General features: G+C 39.4%; 2 protein-coding genes across 2 annotated transcripts; both read right to left on the reverse strand.

Annotated features, from left to right (window-relative positions):
• Positions 1–5,826: 5,826 nt before the first annotated feature.
• LOC112574294 lies at positions 5,827–11,746 on the reverse strand. The gene is made up of 8 exons (XM_025255683.1): positions 11,707–11,746; positions 10,441–10,588; positions 10,074–10,134; positions 9,924–9,947; positions 9,072–9,198; positions 8,306–8,423; positions 7,177–7,264; positions 5,827–6,977 (listed from the first exon to the last, which is right to left on the reverse strand). The coding sequence occupies exons 1-8, from the start codon at positions 11,744–11,746 to the stop codon at positions 6,561–6,563; spliced, it is 1,023 nt and encodes a 340-aa protein (XP_025111468.1). The 3' UTR covers positions 5,827–6,560.
• An 893-nt stretch (positions 11,747–12,639) lies between these two features.
• LOC112558640 lies at positions 12,640–15,484 on the reverse strand. The gene is made up of 2 exons (XM_025229215.1): positions 15,361–15,484; positions 12,640–14,827 (listed from the first exon to the last, which is right to left on the reverse strand). The coding sequence occupies exons 1-2, from the start codon at positions 15,399–15,401 to the stop codon at positions 14,365–14,367; spliced, it is 504 nt and encodes a 167-aa protein (XP_025085000.1). The 5' UTR covers positions 15,402–15,484; the 3' UTR covers positions 12,640–14,364.
• Positions 15,485–16,131: the final 647 nt, after the last annotated feature.

The raw sequence follows: 16,131 nt of genomic DNA on the forward strand, positions 1-16,131 counted from the left end.
GTGTCAGCAACAAACAACAGCGAGATGGTGAGACTGATGTAGTAATCTGGTTTTTAAAAATTACTGTAGAAAAAATATCAAGAGTGATTCTTGAGTCAGCTTATTACAGCGACGAACGATGAGAAATTTTGTTATATTTTGAGTCACATGATCTCTTTACATCGTATGCCACCATTGGGGAAATATTAATAATATATTATATACTTGGAATATTGACCTTCTAGCATTTCTTCAAGAAGCGTCGAGTGTGTAAAACGCCGGTAGGTTTTCTCAGAATTATTTTTGTCCTTGAATTAAAAAAGAATATTTTAATTTGACTTCAAAAATCAACACACTATATTATTATAAGTAAAATGTTGCATAGTCGACTTAGGTGGACTACATTAGTCATATATTTTTTATTTTGTACTTATTATCAAAGCCTGTTATATTGAACCAACTAGTTGACGAACAGTGTGTATAAACATTTCAAGAAATCTCTGCATAAGTGTTTTTATTATAAATTGTTAATATTGTCAATGAAAGTAAACTCAGTCGTGTTAGTTTACAATGATCTCTTTATAATCCCACTGTTGAAGTTTATATCGGGAGTGTGATCAGTACAAAGATAAGTAGAATAAACATAACAAAGTGTTGTTGACAAATAAATAGGACAAGAATAAGGAGAGGTTGTGCTCAGAGAAAAACTTATGCAATCTGATATCTAAAACAGTATTGAAAACACCACAAACAACCCATAACACAACAGTCACTGTAGTTGAACAGCTGACTATGAGGACATAAATGATTTTCAAATTGAATCGAAACTCCCGCGAGGGCTACTTCGTTTGATGTGAGCATCACATAGACCATTGAATAAATAATATATATATCAGTCTAGAGCTTCTAGGGGATGTCGATCGAGGTTAAGTACCAAAAGAAAAGTGGAAAACTTCAGTCTTAGAAAGTTCCAGTTCAAAATTGAAGGTGCGAAACTGTTTGACTTCCACCTTCTTCCGAATCAGCAGAGAGTTGACCATCAACAGTGGATGGCCCAGCGGGTTAGCGCACATCTGATTTCATCTCCATCCCTGCCGCCCCTCTGCTCATGACATTATCGATCTTCCTGTCGCTAGAGGCGGCCACACTCCAGGAATATCCTGTGAGAAAGACGTTGGTCGCCGAACGTCCCAGAGCCGCGGTTCTTCAGCAACACACAGGCGACGTCTGAGAGTCGTAGTCGCTGTTGCTGGTGGTTCCGGAGTTAAGGACGTAACGCTCGGCACGCGGCTGGTCAGAGGTGATTCCGCCTGTATCCGTACTAGGCAACACCAGTTCACCTTTACAGCCAACATTGCAAACACAGCAAACCTGCACAAGGGTGTAACCTCCATGTCACGAACTAACACCGTTTAACAGCTCATTAAGAACAGAACCTAAATAACCCCTCAAATACTAATTACTTACAGCGACGAAAGGATGGAAGCTTTATTTTTTGTATGTATGTTGATTTCTTTTGTATTTAAAGTAGTCCATACCCCAACTAACAGTATAATAAATAAGTATATGGTATACTCTTCAAGAATTAACTTGAAAACTGACCTTAGACGGTTATTCATTTTGTTACCCAATCACAAAGCGATATCTTGTAATTAATAATATGACAGTGATGTTTCAAAGTAATACATTGAAAGAAAATCCTCACAAAAGATGAAAATAATCTTAGGAGAAAGTTGCTGAATTACCACTTTCCCTTTAAGCATCTCACGTGTAACTCTGGTTCATTTCGGACGAGACTGAGAACATTAGCAAAAGTCTGAATTTAAGAAATAAATATAATCTATAAAATATAAACCAAGTTTAATATTCAATGCCATTTAACAATCCAAGCAAACAGACTTAACAGGCACGAGAAAATTAAGATTATGCCTAGAGGATCGCGATACCCTGTCGACAAAAGAAGGTCTCGTCGATAGGTGACATCGTGTTTCGGAAGCACTTGGACACGGTACCTGACAACAAAGGTACAGCGTAGTAATACTTATGTAAACGTGCAGGATACTTACTATATATGTATGGCATAGTAAATGCCTCAGCAGCCTGCAGGTCTTGATCTTTCCTACTTGACTACAAAAGACGATGTCTGTAGTCTTTGACCATATTACAAGAAATACTGGACCTGCTGAGAAGTACAGGTACAGGTGAATGGATCATTGCATCCGGTTGTGATTTTTACTCCAAGAAATTAGGATATTTTATAATAACAAAAAATGCATGCGAGTGTTTTTGTATTTTGTTCAGCTTTGAAACACCTGAAATGATCTGAGTAAATCTGAGTACTGATCGCAGTAAAAATGTATTGTTTTTGATTGTCAATATGTCAACATCTCTTAGTGGTTTAAAGATCTACAATCACAGATTTGTTGTTCACCGTCTTGTTTTCAGTGTTTTGAGAGAATCTCGCATGCATCAAGATAGTAACATCAATGTCAAGATAACATTCTTTGAGAATAAAGCCCATCGTGAAACAAGAATGACAGGTGGGTGACACCTGGACCTAATTCCACCTGTCATTGTTCATATGGTCGTCCTCGTTAATATGATGCTTACTTGAAACAATAAAACAAAAACTGGAAGAGTTTCACTCACGCGTCCCACACAACATAAAAATTATAATACTCGCCTACATACAACGACGCTTGATTTTCGTTGTCGAACACAGAGGACGGTGATGATGACGACGCAGGAACGCCACGTCTCCGCCACAGAGCCCGCCAATCAGAGCCAGAGCGGGCTGAGAAAAAAAAAAACAGGAACAAAACATACACGAGCTTAATGATGACATGTCTCAACTAATAATAGGGTATAGTATTACAAATGAGACATCATGTTTGAATATACATACATTACATGTCAATCGAGCTCGTTACCTTACCAGACAAATCCATAACAGGTCACAGACACAGTGATGGTGTCTCAGCTTGGTGTTGAAAATTCTCTGGTCTCCATGTACTTAGTGCGTGCAGAGCGAAGGTGGAAGTTGCCCTTTTAACCTGTTGACAGCATGCGATGTTATTGTTACTGCAGCTCGGCTACATTGTCTGTTCTGCACATCTACACGGGAATTATTCCGCAAGACCGGGCAGTTCCAGAACTTCTCATGCTAATTAAATTTCCTGATGGAGCAGCATCGCATGTTGGGTAGTTAGACTGTTTTTTGATTATATAGGACTATTTCTTCTATAATTTTTCTTTAGTTAGGTTTCAATCAGAGGACTGACCTGCACAGTTTATCTAGGTATTGTTATGTCGCCTTGGGTGTTGCTAACAGTTTTGAGTTTCCCCAGCTGCCCCTCTCCTGGCTGCTGTCTTCTAGAAAGGATTGAAACCCTCATCACCAGTATTCCTGATGATTCTCTCTCACTGAGCTGAACACGTTGTCCAGAACCCTGTAGCCGCCGTTGTGCTTTGATTACAAGCAGACTTGCAACAGGGAGAAAAGACTGAGCTCGCTTCAAGTATCGCGCCTTCCCTAAGCCAGTATACAGGAAACAATGCGGGCTGTGGACCAGATGAATGATACAAACCCTAGAAGAATAAAGCATGAAGAAACAAATGGGATATGTGAAAAAGTTCTAGTGTTCTGTCTATCGTGTTGTGGTCTGTATGTACAGAAAAGCGAGGAAAATTTGTGTGGTAAGAGAGAGAGAGGGGACCAACCTTACCCACAGATGTTACGAGCTGAAGGTTGCCCGGCCAGAGCGGTGAAGGTTCTCGACTTTACCTCCACGGTACAGGCGTTGAAACTCGCTGCACTTCTGTCCCACGAGTCGAGGTGTCTTTAGATAAAAGTTGTTTTCCTGTCAAAACAAAATTCTTTTCAGAATCTCGGCATGGACCGTTTAAGTTTGAAAAATATTGAAGGAAAGGATTTAAAAACATTGATGAAGGACCGAAGCTGTTGTCACACCCAGACCGTTTGAACCAACTGTCATGTCACACTTGACAGACAATTATCATCCTTGATACATTTCCAATCTCTTTAACAAATTGCGTCATTCCGGCCATTGTTCGTGCATGGATTGGAGACAATAATTAACTGAACAATGAATATTTATTATTCACACGCTTACCAACTTAACAAAGAATCAATGTGAAATGTACAGACACACCTTACAATACATCAGCATCGAAAACTCTGTATATCTCGGTGTAAAAGACAAAAAACACTACTTCTCTTGTAATAACATATTGATATTTTTTAAATATAGAAGTAATTGGTGCAAAGAGATCGACTAGGAAAATTAAGTGAAGTAAGAATCATTTCTTACTGACAAGGTCCGGAACTTCTTATTATTCTTATTGGACATTTCAATAATTTACACACGCACAAATTTTTTGAAAATTCTTTGTACTGGTTATAGTATAAACTATAAGTAGTTAGTCTGAAGTATTGTGAGACAGAGAGAGACAGACAGACAAGACAAGACCCAACCTAAGGTCTTGCACAAGTTTCATTTGTATGCAGATGTCGTAGTCACTAATTCTTAGTGTCCCTTTGGGCTTGTTCATGTTTCTCCTGTTGTTACCTGCAAAACAGAAACAGTCGCATCTGGGAAATCATCGGTATTTTAATTAACATTTCGTTCTACTCGAGTTGTTACTTAGTGGTCCACATTACTGAATCATACTATAATGTGTTATGTGTGGTTTTGTTGAGTGAAGGAGAGTATGTGTGTATGTTATGCTGTAGCAGTGAGTGAGAGAGAGAGAATGAATGATCACTTACCTGAAGTCGATGTTGTTTACTATGTTAGTCATTGTTTCATTGTAGTTGTGTTCGGTATTACCACGTCGCTTCGTGTTTTGTTTCATGCATTCTATCCTGCTTACGTACCAATTGAGATGTTCAGTCAGTATGACAACTTCTGTCATTTCTTCTTTTTTCCCATTTGCTCTCCGACTTTTCTTGAAATTTTTCTTTCGCTCTCGCCAATCCTGCTCTGCTCTTATTTTACTATCACTTGTCGTGTCTCATTTCATTCTGAGTCTTGTTCAGAAAGATTCCGCTAAGTCCACCTCTGGTGACGTTCGTCACGCTCACATAGTTTCATTTAGAAACAAAGGATCTCACTGAAGTGTCGCTGGAATGGCAGTAAGTAAACTTTTTTTTCTGAATGGACCCACGAGCGCTTTTTATTCTCTTTAGTTTAGGTTGCTTTTTATAGGCACCAAGGGAACATCTACGAGGAAGTAAAATTTTATTCCACGAAGTCTGGCGGCTGTTGTTAGGTATTGATGGACTAGCAGACAACAGTCCACTTCTAGCTATCATGATGATGATAGATAATAATGATGATGATGATGATGATAATAATAATAATAATAATAATGATGATGATGATGATGATTATGATGATGATGATGATGATGATGTGCGCATGATCATGATAATAATGATGAATATGATGATCATGATATGATGATGATGATGATGATGATGATGCCATTCTGATAATAATGATGAATATTGATGATCATGATAATGATGGATATATGATTGGATTGATGATGATGATGATATGATGAGTGATGCTGATGATTGTTGGTGTGTGATGCCCATAACAGACTTGCGGAAGCCAGTACTTGTTTTTTTGTTTCTGATGTATGAATCTCTTATGATTACACTAAATACTTCCGCAAAGCGATTAAAACAGTAAAGTTGTGTTGTATGTGTTGCCTAGTATACTACAGTGCTGGGTCTGCTGTGTCACACTGTGGAATTTTTGACAAGAAAACTCCATCAAAGTCTTTTTGTAAGACATTCTGTAAATTTAGCTTTTTTTATCTTTACACAAATACTTCACACAAATGCATGAATTACAAGCACATGCCATTACAGACAATTCTTCAACCTGTGTGTAAGTTATATTTTAGACAAAATATTAAGTACAGAACATTGGTAGAAATAAAAACCTTAATACTGACATACATTATGCAAATTTATAAATGTCCTTCTTGGTATACGATTTATTGATAAATAATGTACAAATGTAACAATTTCAGAATTCGATAATAATTATTAGGAATTAAGAATTTTCATGGGCAAAAACGAAGGGAAATGCTCAGTGACTAACCACAGCAAGGAAACTTTCACAAAGATTATGGGTATTACTGATCGCAGGAAGGAATTACTTGCCAAATCTGTTTTTGCGTTAAAAGTTTTAACTATTAACAATGGAAGGGATATATTAGTCCAGATTTGTGTCTTATAGTGTCTTATTGCAAGTTTTCTTATTTCTTTAATTATGTTAATAGACAGGTAACGGGTGTAAACTAGATAACAGGAAATACAGTGAGAGACTGGAATAAAACCAGTCTAACGTGCGACGGGTGTTGATTCACATCAGCGTGAAATCACAAAGGAGTGAAAACTTGTCTTTAGATGTACAAGCAAACATATAACAGGTAAATTAACAACTTTGAGAAAATGAATCTTAATAGTCGTCACAGTTTACACGTATTAACAGTCGCGTTAGATTGAAGTAACAAAAAGGACAATGTGGGAAAATTTTACAGTTTTAAGAAGATTCGAGTTCAAAATACTGAGGGTTGCCACTCTCGCCATCTTCTGAATCAGCCGACTGGTGTCTGGCCACCAAGGTGGGGGTGAGACCCAGGGGGGTGTAGCCGCCGTCAGGACTGGTCTCCGTCACGGACTTGATGTCGATCTTATCGAAGTACGTGGCTTCCTCCAGCGACCTGTCAGGTCCTTCAGTGGCCCTCGTCTTCCTGTCGCTGGCGGGAGATGGCGCCACGTGCTTGGCCAGGGCGTACGGACGGTCTTGTGGAGGAGGCTGGATGGCGACAGTTGCAGGATGTTCAGGTAACTGATTCTTGTGGTACACACAGGCCACGTCTGGCAGCAGCTCCAGGTAGTCGTAGTCGCTGCGGCTGGTGGTCGCCGAACCGTGGTAAGCGATGTAACGTTCGGGTACCTAGAAATGACCAGCGCCATCTTGACAACACGTGGAAGCACCCTTACAACTGGGTGTGAGCCTTTGTGTGAATGACTTGCAGAAATGAACAGTTTCAAAATAATATTGAGTGTAAGTTGCTAGCTTACCTGACTTGACTAGTGCATAATTCAAACTTCTCACTTGTAACGACCTACATAAGAGGTGAGAGTTCACCTACCTGAGGACGATCGCGGATGCCCTGGTTGCTACAACAAGTTTCATCTGTCGGCGATGTTGTGTTTGCCGAGCGTTTGGACTCGGTTGTCCTGGTGACAAATGTACATCAGAGTATATAGTTGATGTAACTGATGTAAATACTTAAGTACAGTCGTACAACAGAAATGTATAGAGTAGTCAGTCTTGGCTCACTTGAAGTAAATTTTTGAATGTACTGCAGAAATAACACAGCATAACAAATACCTGAAGTAACTGCAGATCGTACCAAAGATATATGTTACAAAGGTGTAATATACGTATTGTCAATGTTGATTACATCATCTGCATTTAGAGTGCATATCCAGGAAAAGTCAGAAACCTATACAAGTATATAAGTTTAATATCCGCACACAACTTGTCTTCCTTCAGGTGATAGTGCCAAAGGTACCGAGAAAGTAAGAGAATGAGAAATTGTCTTACAGCTTCTGATTCCCACTTCACACAACTGACAATTTCCCTAAACATGAGTTTTCTCTGTCCCTGATTTACTAAAGAAAATACAGGACCCGCTAATGCAATGCATGAGATATATCAACTGTATCTGATCTCTTTTTCATTTTGTACTCGAAAAAAAAAAGAAGTTTATTCCTTGCTACTCCACGAGAAACATCCGGGCGCAAAAGAACCAAAGAAACTCAGATTTATTTATTAACAAGAAAAAAATATGCGTGCTGTAATGATTTTGGAAATATCATTTTAACTTAAAAACACCTAAGTCGGTCTCAAAGTTATAGCAAGAAATATTGTTTAGACAAGTATAAGTATTTTAAAACTCTCGTTTGTTCAATAAAGATATAAATTCATTCATGTAGTTTAATTTGTGTTCTACCAACTATTTCTGTTGACTTTTTGAGCGAATATCATGTGCTCCAGGTTAGCAATTGAAGGCAACATTCTGACAATAGTTGAAGGTTGCAACTGAAGACAAGACTGGGACCTTGGGTAGGGGGGACACCTTGAACTACTTTACTTCCCTCCTCTAGTGAGCTGGGATACTGCTAGGGTAACAGGATCAAATTATCTGAAGACAGTAAAAAGACAAAGACTAGAGGTCTGTCCACATATCCAATAATATTGCAGGCAGGACGTACAGACGACGTTTGAGCTTCCGTTGTCGCAGGCAGAGAACGACGATGATGACGATGAGCAACGATATCAGCGACACACCACAGACCACACCAATCAGCCGCCTCAGAGGCAAGGGATCAGCTGAGGACAACAACGGAGACACATTAAAACAATCTGCGCATGCGTAACTGATCACGTGGGTGTAAACGGTTATAACGGTCACAAGACTACCTGTAGGCCTGACAACTTGCACAACAGAACGTTTCAAGGCGCTAGCATGGAACAGTAACTCAAAATCAACAAGTAAACCTAAAAAAGCTGTTGGTAATCTAATAAGTTGGTTAAACACACAAATAACATTACAACAACGTACGGTGCCATGGCAATGGCGGCTAATTGTGTCTGGCTAGTCACAACAGAGGGAAAAAGTGAACTAAAGATTTTTTTTTGAGAAAGCTAGAAAATATCCTAAAATCTGTCGACATTAATGTTATTTTATTACCAAATATATTTTTACTATTAGGAATGGATCGTCGCTATCAGTCATAACATCACAACCGCTAGGAAACCGTCGCCAGGTATCAGGGATACATCTCTGTATGTAATAATTACCTTAACTATAATATATGTTTTATTATCACCAATAGGAATAAATTGTCAACTGTACGTAGCACTTAACTATTACTAGTTGATTTACTTATTCACAAAGGTTTTCTTTATAGCTCCGTACATACATTGGAAGACATCGTCACTGTTATCAGTGTTGTCTCTATGAGGTCTGTTGCTCACCTGACTGTTCAGTAAAGGTGTTACAGGTACAGTGGTATTGTCTCAACTTGGTGTTGAAAAACGTCTCCGTCGTCACCTGTACATCAGTTGAGTTGCACAGTGCGGAAGTGTAGAGTTTCCCTTTATCCTGTTGATGATGATTATTATTGGTTGTTACCTGTTTTATATTTCATGCTACCACACATCTTGCTGTTCTGTTATAGAGCATTTTGTGCACATGTACACATGGGATTTTTTTTTTTTTTTTGCAAAACAAAGACCAGTCCCATAATTTCTCACGCTAGTAAATTTCTGGCTTGATGCGTGTGATTTGAAGGCCTCTACTGTTTTGTTATCTTTACAAGGTGTATGTCATAAATTATCTTACAAAGCAGTTATCACTTAAGTTTCATTTCTTTCATTTTTAAACTGATCTTTATTGGTCACTTTTATTGCTTCAGGGAACGCGTCACGAATAACTGCCAAGGTATTTGGGGAAACTAACGAACAGGTAGATGAGTGCTCAGTCAGGACTAGATGTCGGCCTACCCCAATACACTTGTGTCAGACAAAGAGACTGCCTGACGATGGTTACAATGTCCGGAGTTACTGTTGCAACCATACTTTAAAATGTACTACCCCTTTGAATAGTGCTTTTAAAAATAAGGGTACTTTACGATAAGTATTGGATTTAAGTACTGTATATTGGTCTGTTAGAGAAAATTAACATTAAATAACTATTCCCCTTCTCACTTATTTTTGATTTAATGAGATCATGATCATGTGACCACTGTACATCTGGATATTGTAGTCATACTCGCTTTGGGTGTTTTCTTTCTTGTCTTTACTTTAGACATTGTATAAGAGACTGACCTGCACAGTTTGTCGAGGTATGTGCTGTCACCTTCGGTGTTGTCTAAACAGGTTTTGAGTTTCCCCCAGCTGTCCTCTCTAGGGATGCTTTCTTCTAGAAATGGGGGATAACTCCTCCTCACCCAGTATTTCCTTGATGGATTCTCTCGCCTGAGTAGAGCACTGGTTGTCCAGAACCCTGTATCTGCCGTTGGCGTTTTGGTACATCAGACTGCAACAGGAGGCAAATGATTGGGCTTGGGCTACCCTATATCGATGGACTGAAGAGTGGATGAGTAGTTATGTGGGTTAGAAAGATGTTGACGAGGTGAGAAGGATGCGATCATCTATGAAGCGAGGCACCAAGTCTACAGCTGCGTCACACAGGTGTCTAGTGCTGGTGAGAGTACCTTTAGGGTCCAACAGTCTCTGCTCTGGCCACCAGGCTACCCGCTACCTGTGTGTGTATGTGTGTGTGTGAGAGAGAGAGAGAGAGAAATAAGAGAAACAAAATGTTGAAGGGAGGGGACGAACCTACCCACAGATGTTACGGAGCTGAATGTTGTCGCCGGCCAGGATGCGGTGAAGGTTCTCAGACTTATACAGCTCCACGGTACAGGCGTGAAACTCGCTGCACTTCTGTCGCACGATGTCGAGGTTGTCCTTTAGATAAGAGTTGTGTTGTCCTGGCAAAACCACAGTACACAATAGCATCACATCTTTGTATATAAGTTTATACATGTGTGTGGTTTTTAGGCTTTCCTAATTTAGTATGGACACGACTGTCCTCTTCTGACTTTGACTCTGTCAATTAAAGTAACCTCTGGTACAAATTTTAATTTGGAAATATGTTAGTGGGGGAAAAACATTCAAAGGCTTGAAGCGCAAACCCGGTTACAACTGTGCAGGACATGTGAAGCTGTTCTCATACAATGGCGCTTGACTGTACGATGTGATCTGATTTATTTCCGTCCTCTGTATCAAACCTCATCGGATGAGTCATCTGGCTAAGGCTTTGTTCGCGTGGGTGCGTAGGATAAAAAAACGGAATTAAATTCAGTCTTAAGTATCATGTCACTGCCTAAACGTACAGTTACACAATAAAAATTCAACCGTGGGAAATGCATCAACATTATCTACACATCGGCATCAGCTTACCTAATCTATCCGTCGCTCCATGAAATACTAAATAAATACAGCTACTGATCGTGTGTTAGCGATGCCTTAGCAGTAAACTTAATGGTGGTGAAAACGATTGTCAGAAAATGTCAGTAAATATTTTTCACCTAAGTAGGGCGTACTTCAAACTTGTATGACGATGAACAGAATGGACGAGGACTGATGCAAGGGTTAGGACTTTTATTAACATTTAAATGATTTATACTACAACTGAGGTCGATGAAAACATCCGATGAATACTGTTATAACCGATAAAGTAGTGTTCCATGTGAAGTGTAGTGTTGAAGGGACTTGAGACAGAGACATAGAGATGGAAGAGAGGAGAGACAGAGACTAACCTGACATCCCGTCACAAGGTGTGTTGGTAGTTGTAGTAGACGCACGTGTAGTTGCAGGAGTCGTTGTTGCTCGTCTGGTAGTCTTCATGTTTATCCTGGACCTTGGGCCTGCGAAAGAGTTCGCGTCGCCATCTTTGAGAAACATTTGTATTTTCACAAAACATCTACTTTTGGTTTGAGGCTGTTAGTGTTGGGTCATTGTGTGCGGTCTGATACTAGCGTGAGTATATCTGTGTGTTGGGGTGTGTGTGTGTGAATGTGTGAGATATATATAGAGGAAGACTCACTTGAAGTTGTTTGTTGGGAACTGCCGAGTCCATTGACCATGGTAGTTCGTGTCTGTGCTGTTGTTGTTGCCGCTGAGGTTCTTTTACCAGCGATGTTTAATTCATTATTGTCAGACATGTTTATCTCTCTTCACTTCTTTTGACAGAACTGTGTTTTTTGTCTCGCCTTTCCTCCTGCGAGGTTAACTTATTTTTACAAATCTTCTTCAGCTCTCCCGACCTCCCTCGCCTCAACTAATGATGCTTGTGATGCCTGATGTCACTCTAACACATTCACAGTTTTTTTTCAGAGATCCCTCACGAATACTCGAGTTTGCTGTCCCCTCTGAAAGCAGACGATCCAATGAAAAATTCTCACGGATGAGCCGCAAAATAAGTTGAGCGAGAGCTTATACTGCATTTCCTCAAAACTGCACATCTAGAGGGAAATTTCTTCCTCGTCACTGTGGTTGCCGGATGGGGATAAGTACTGCCACGTGACCTCATCAGAAACTATGCGGACAACAATGATGACAATGTGTGTGTATGTCAAGCCTATTGAACTGTGTAGGCCAGGGCAAAAAATTTCTATATCAGCACTGTTTTAGTATTCATGAAGCAAGCGTTTCATCGTTTTATCAATACTTTCTAAAAATTTATTGAGAAAATGGAAAGATGTATAAGAAGACAGCTTTGGGCGCTAGTCTACTGCACTGTTAAGTCTACTGTCTTAGTCTGGTATTCTGGGCATGACAATTATATTTATTGTTTTGTTTATTTAAAAACAATCTTTAAAGTTAGATTTTGTTGTATTTTGCCAAACACTTCCCATAATGCATAGATTATGGGATACAAGTATATAAATAATAGACGATACTTCAGCCAGTGAACAAGTTTTTTTCTACGTGAAATAACAACCACACAACTAGAGAAAACAACTCATTATCACATGAATTTCACGATTTTATGCATGGATTTTATTGGCATATGATTTTTGTGTGGAATAATGTACAGATGTAGCAAAGCTGCGACGATTATACTTTTAAAAGATTCTTTGTGGACAATGTCAAACACGAGGAGAATATTTAGCCACAACAATCACAAGGCTTTTTTGGGTTTGTGCCTGAAGGAATAACCAAAGAAACCAAGGGATTAACTACCAAATCTGTTAATTAGATGTCTCCTTTAAAAACGATGGAAAAGCACAGTTGTCTTATGGACTGAACTGATGTTCACAGAGTCCTTGAACAATTGCTTGTCACGCTTGAATAAACTGTCAGGTGATTGAGGTCAGAGCTGGGTGGACGCGTGGCTGGCCCGATGTTCGTTGCATACGTTTGGCCGACCATTGGGGAAATATTGAAAAGCACGTGAACAGATTATACTGATTACGCATTCTACTGTGTATAATCAGGTTTTTCTCAGACTAATTTTTTTAAAAATGAATATAATATTAGGAGGAAAAAAATCAACAAAGACAATGGATAACTTAATAACACAAAAAGGTCTTTGTTAAAGTTTGTTAAAAGTTCCGCTTCTGAAGCTTCCGCCATCATAAAAACGAGACACTCTTTCTCTGTGCCGATGATTTTGAAGATGGAATAAAAAAAAAACAAAAAAAAATCTGGACAGAAAAACATAGACCTTAAAAAATCTAACAGTCATTTCAATACACTATTAAACATTTTCCTGAATATAAAATACAATTAGAATCCTAAACTCAAAATTTAAAAATAAAAACCGAGGAAGATTCACCTCAACAGGGTTTACACTAATACAGGACACAATTTATCAGTCTGATCACAACTTAAAACAACACTTGGAGACAGGTCAACCTCCCAGTTCCTGCCTAACATGTGAACCTTCGGGTTCTGAGGGTTAGCATCAGGGGCAGAGTCCAAAGGAGTGCACACAAACCCTCAGCTTTACCAGCAAAACTATAACAGGGAGCAGGACAACTTTTGAAAATGTGTTTTGACATTGTATATCATTGCCATTTGCTTTGTGAATATGAAACAGATATAGTCATCCTTTAAGGTCAGGACTGGTGGCACACACTAAACATGTCTGTTCTACCCTCAACCACTATACTTTGCTGAAATGTTTTTTTAAGCCGAAACGGTTTAGAAATCAGTTCCCAGTCAACAGTGGGCACATGTGGACAGGCCAGAAATCAAGTATTTACCGCTTTTTCTGTAAACATCTGCTTCATCATCCATCACTGCTGATATTAAAACAATGGTTTAAGGATCTAGGGGTAACTTTACTTGATTTTCCACACACATACACTTTTTATTTTCTCTTTTAGTTTTTCATAGCGATACCGTGTTGACTTGTGATACACAAGTTGCTGCTATTGGTATTACTTACTACTACTACCACCCAAAATATAGATATGATAAACAGGATCTACAATACACACGAAAGTGATTGTGTGTGTGAGAGAGAGCAAAACACAGATGTTGATACCAATATAGACACAATGGCAGTCGATTTCAAATGGTTTCAGACCTTTTTTTTTACTCATAAAGCACAAAATTAAAAATAATGAATACATCCTCAAAACAAAATTACCGGTACGTAACTTGCACGCTCTGACCCTGCTGAAGTTTGCACGCACTAGAGAGTCCCGTCAGGTTAAAATAACAAAAATGGACAATACGAGAAAGCTTCTCAGTTTCAAGAAGGTTCGAGTTCAAAATACTGAGGGTTGACAATCTCGCCCTCTTCTGAATCAGCCGACTGGTGCCTGGCCACCAAGGTGGGGGTGAGACCCAGGGGGGTGTAGCCGCCGTCAGGACTGGTCTCCGTCACGGACTTGATGTCGATCTTGTCGAAGTACGTGGCTTCCTCCAGCGACCTGTCAGGTCCTTCAGTGGCCCTCGTCTTCCTGTCGCTGGCGGGAGATGGCGCCACGTGCTTGGCCAGGGCGTACGGACGGTCTTGTGGAGGAGGCTGGATGGCGACAGTTGCAGGATGCTCAGGTAACTGATTCTTGTGGTACACACAGGCCACGTCTGGCAGCAGCTCCAGGTAGTCGTAGTCGTTGTGGCTGGTGGTTGTCGGAAGTATGGAAGGAATAGAACGCTCGGGTAACGGTGGCTTCTGGTCAGCAGGTCGACTGGTTCGGAGTTTGGGGGACCTAGAAATGAACAGCGCCATCTTGACAACACGTGGAAGCACCTTGAATACAGGGTGTGTACAACTATGTAAATGAATCACAGCCGTTAACAGTTCATTAAAACAGAACCGGAAGATGCTGTCAGATACGAATAACACTGACCAAAGCTATTGGTCATTTTTATTGTTGTAGGAATTTGATTTCTATTGTAACACTGTAAAATATTTTTATTAGCAATAAATCAGTTGCCTAATTGCTATTTATACTAGTTCACACTCTTACTAACAAATAAATACATTTTTTCTGTTAAAGAATACAACAAAACCTGACCTTGTAGTATTCTTTCATTATTTACTCATTTTATCGATGCTTAGGTTTATTCTGACGACTCCAAAGTCATACAATACAATAACGTTCGTCCGTTATGTCAGTGTAAGTTGTGTAAGTGTCAGTGCAATATGTCAGAGTAAGTTTGCTAGCTTACCTGACTTGACTAGTGCATAAGTCAAACTTCTCCTTGTAACGACCTACATAAGAGGCGAGAATTCACTTACCTGAGAGTGATCGTGGATCCTCTGGTAGGTACAAGTTTCATCTGTCGGTGATGTCTGTCCCGAGCGTTTGGACTCGGTTTCCTGATGACAAATGTACATCGGAGTATTTATATTGGACTAGCTGTAAACTGAAGGTACTAAGAAATAATAGAGGCAGTACATTTTAAAAAAAAAAGAATAGGTTTGGTTGCAGAAAGACAAATTTGCTCTCTGGGACAAATAATAGTGTTATCACACCAGGTCATGTTGCAGAAATATTCAGCACACAAATAACTACAGGTCGTTGGCAAGATAACACACACGAGTAAGGACACGCATTTCGCACACACAGGCACACAGAACATCTGACAAATAAGTATATTATGAAAGTTTTGTGTCCTTAATGTACTAAAGAAATACGGGACTACTACTGCAGTAGATAAGATTGAGCTTCTTTCCCTTTCCTTTTGTACTCAAACGAAGAAACTGAGATTTAGGAAAAATACTCCTGTAGGAGGGAAGTATCATTTTTCCTTAAAGAAACCCTCCATCTAAAATAATTTCATGGTTACAGCAAAAAAATATTGTTCAGGCATGTATAAGTATTAATAAAGAACGATAATTATAATTTTGTTTGTCCGCCTATGATCTAGCGACCATTTATGTTGACATTTTGAGCGAATTTCGTGAGCACCAGGCCAACAACATCAAATAAAGAAAGTTAAAGGATAAATTCTACAGAAGGTTTGTCCAACACCAGAGCACGAGACTGTACCTGTGGGCCAACACCTT

This window comes from Pomacea canaliculata, linkage group LG1 (assembly GCF_003073045.1).
Source record: "Pomacea canaliculata isolate SZHN2017 linkage group LG1, ASM307304v1, whole genome shotgun sequence".
Lineage (NCBI taxonomy): Eukaryota > Metazoa > Mollusca > Gastropoda > Architaenioglossa > Ampullariidae > Pomacea > Pomacea canaliculata.

Coding starts and splice junctions, on each gene's coding strand:
- LOC112558640 (XM_025229215.1), bottom strand. CDS start 15,401: ATGAAACTTGTACCTACCAGAGGATCCACGATCACTCTCAG. Junction 14,828..15,360: donor GGATCCACGATCACTCTCAG/GTAAGTGAATTC, acceptor GTTCATTTCTAG/GTCCCCCAAACTCCGAACCA.
- LOC112574294 (XM_025255683.1), bottom strand. CDS start 11,746: ATGGTCAATGGACTCGGCAGTTCCCAACAAACAACTTCAA. Junction 9,948..10,073: donor ACAACCAGTGCTCTACTCAG/GCGAGAGAATCC, acceptor CGAAGGTGACAG/CACATACCTCGACAAACTGT. Junction 7,265..8,305: donor CGGAAGCTCAAACGTCGTCT/GTACGTCCTGCC, acceptor ATTTGTCACCAG/GACAACCGAGTCCAAACGCT.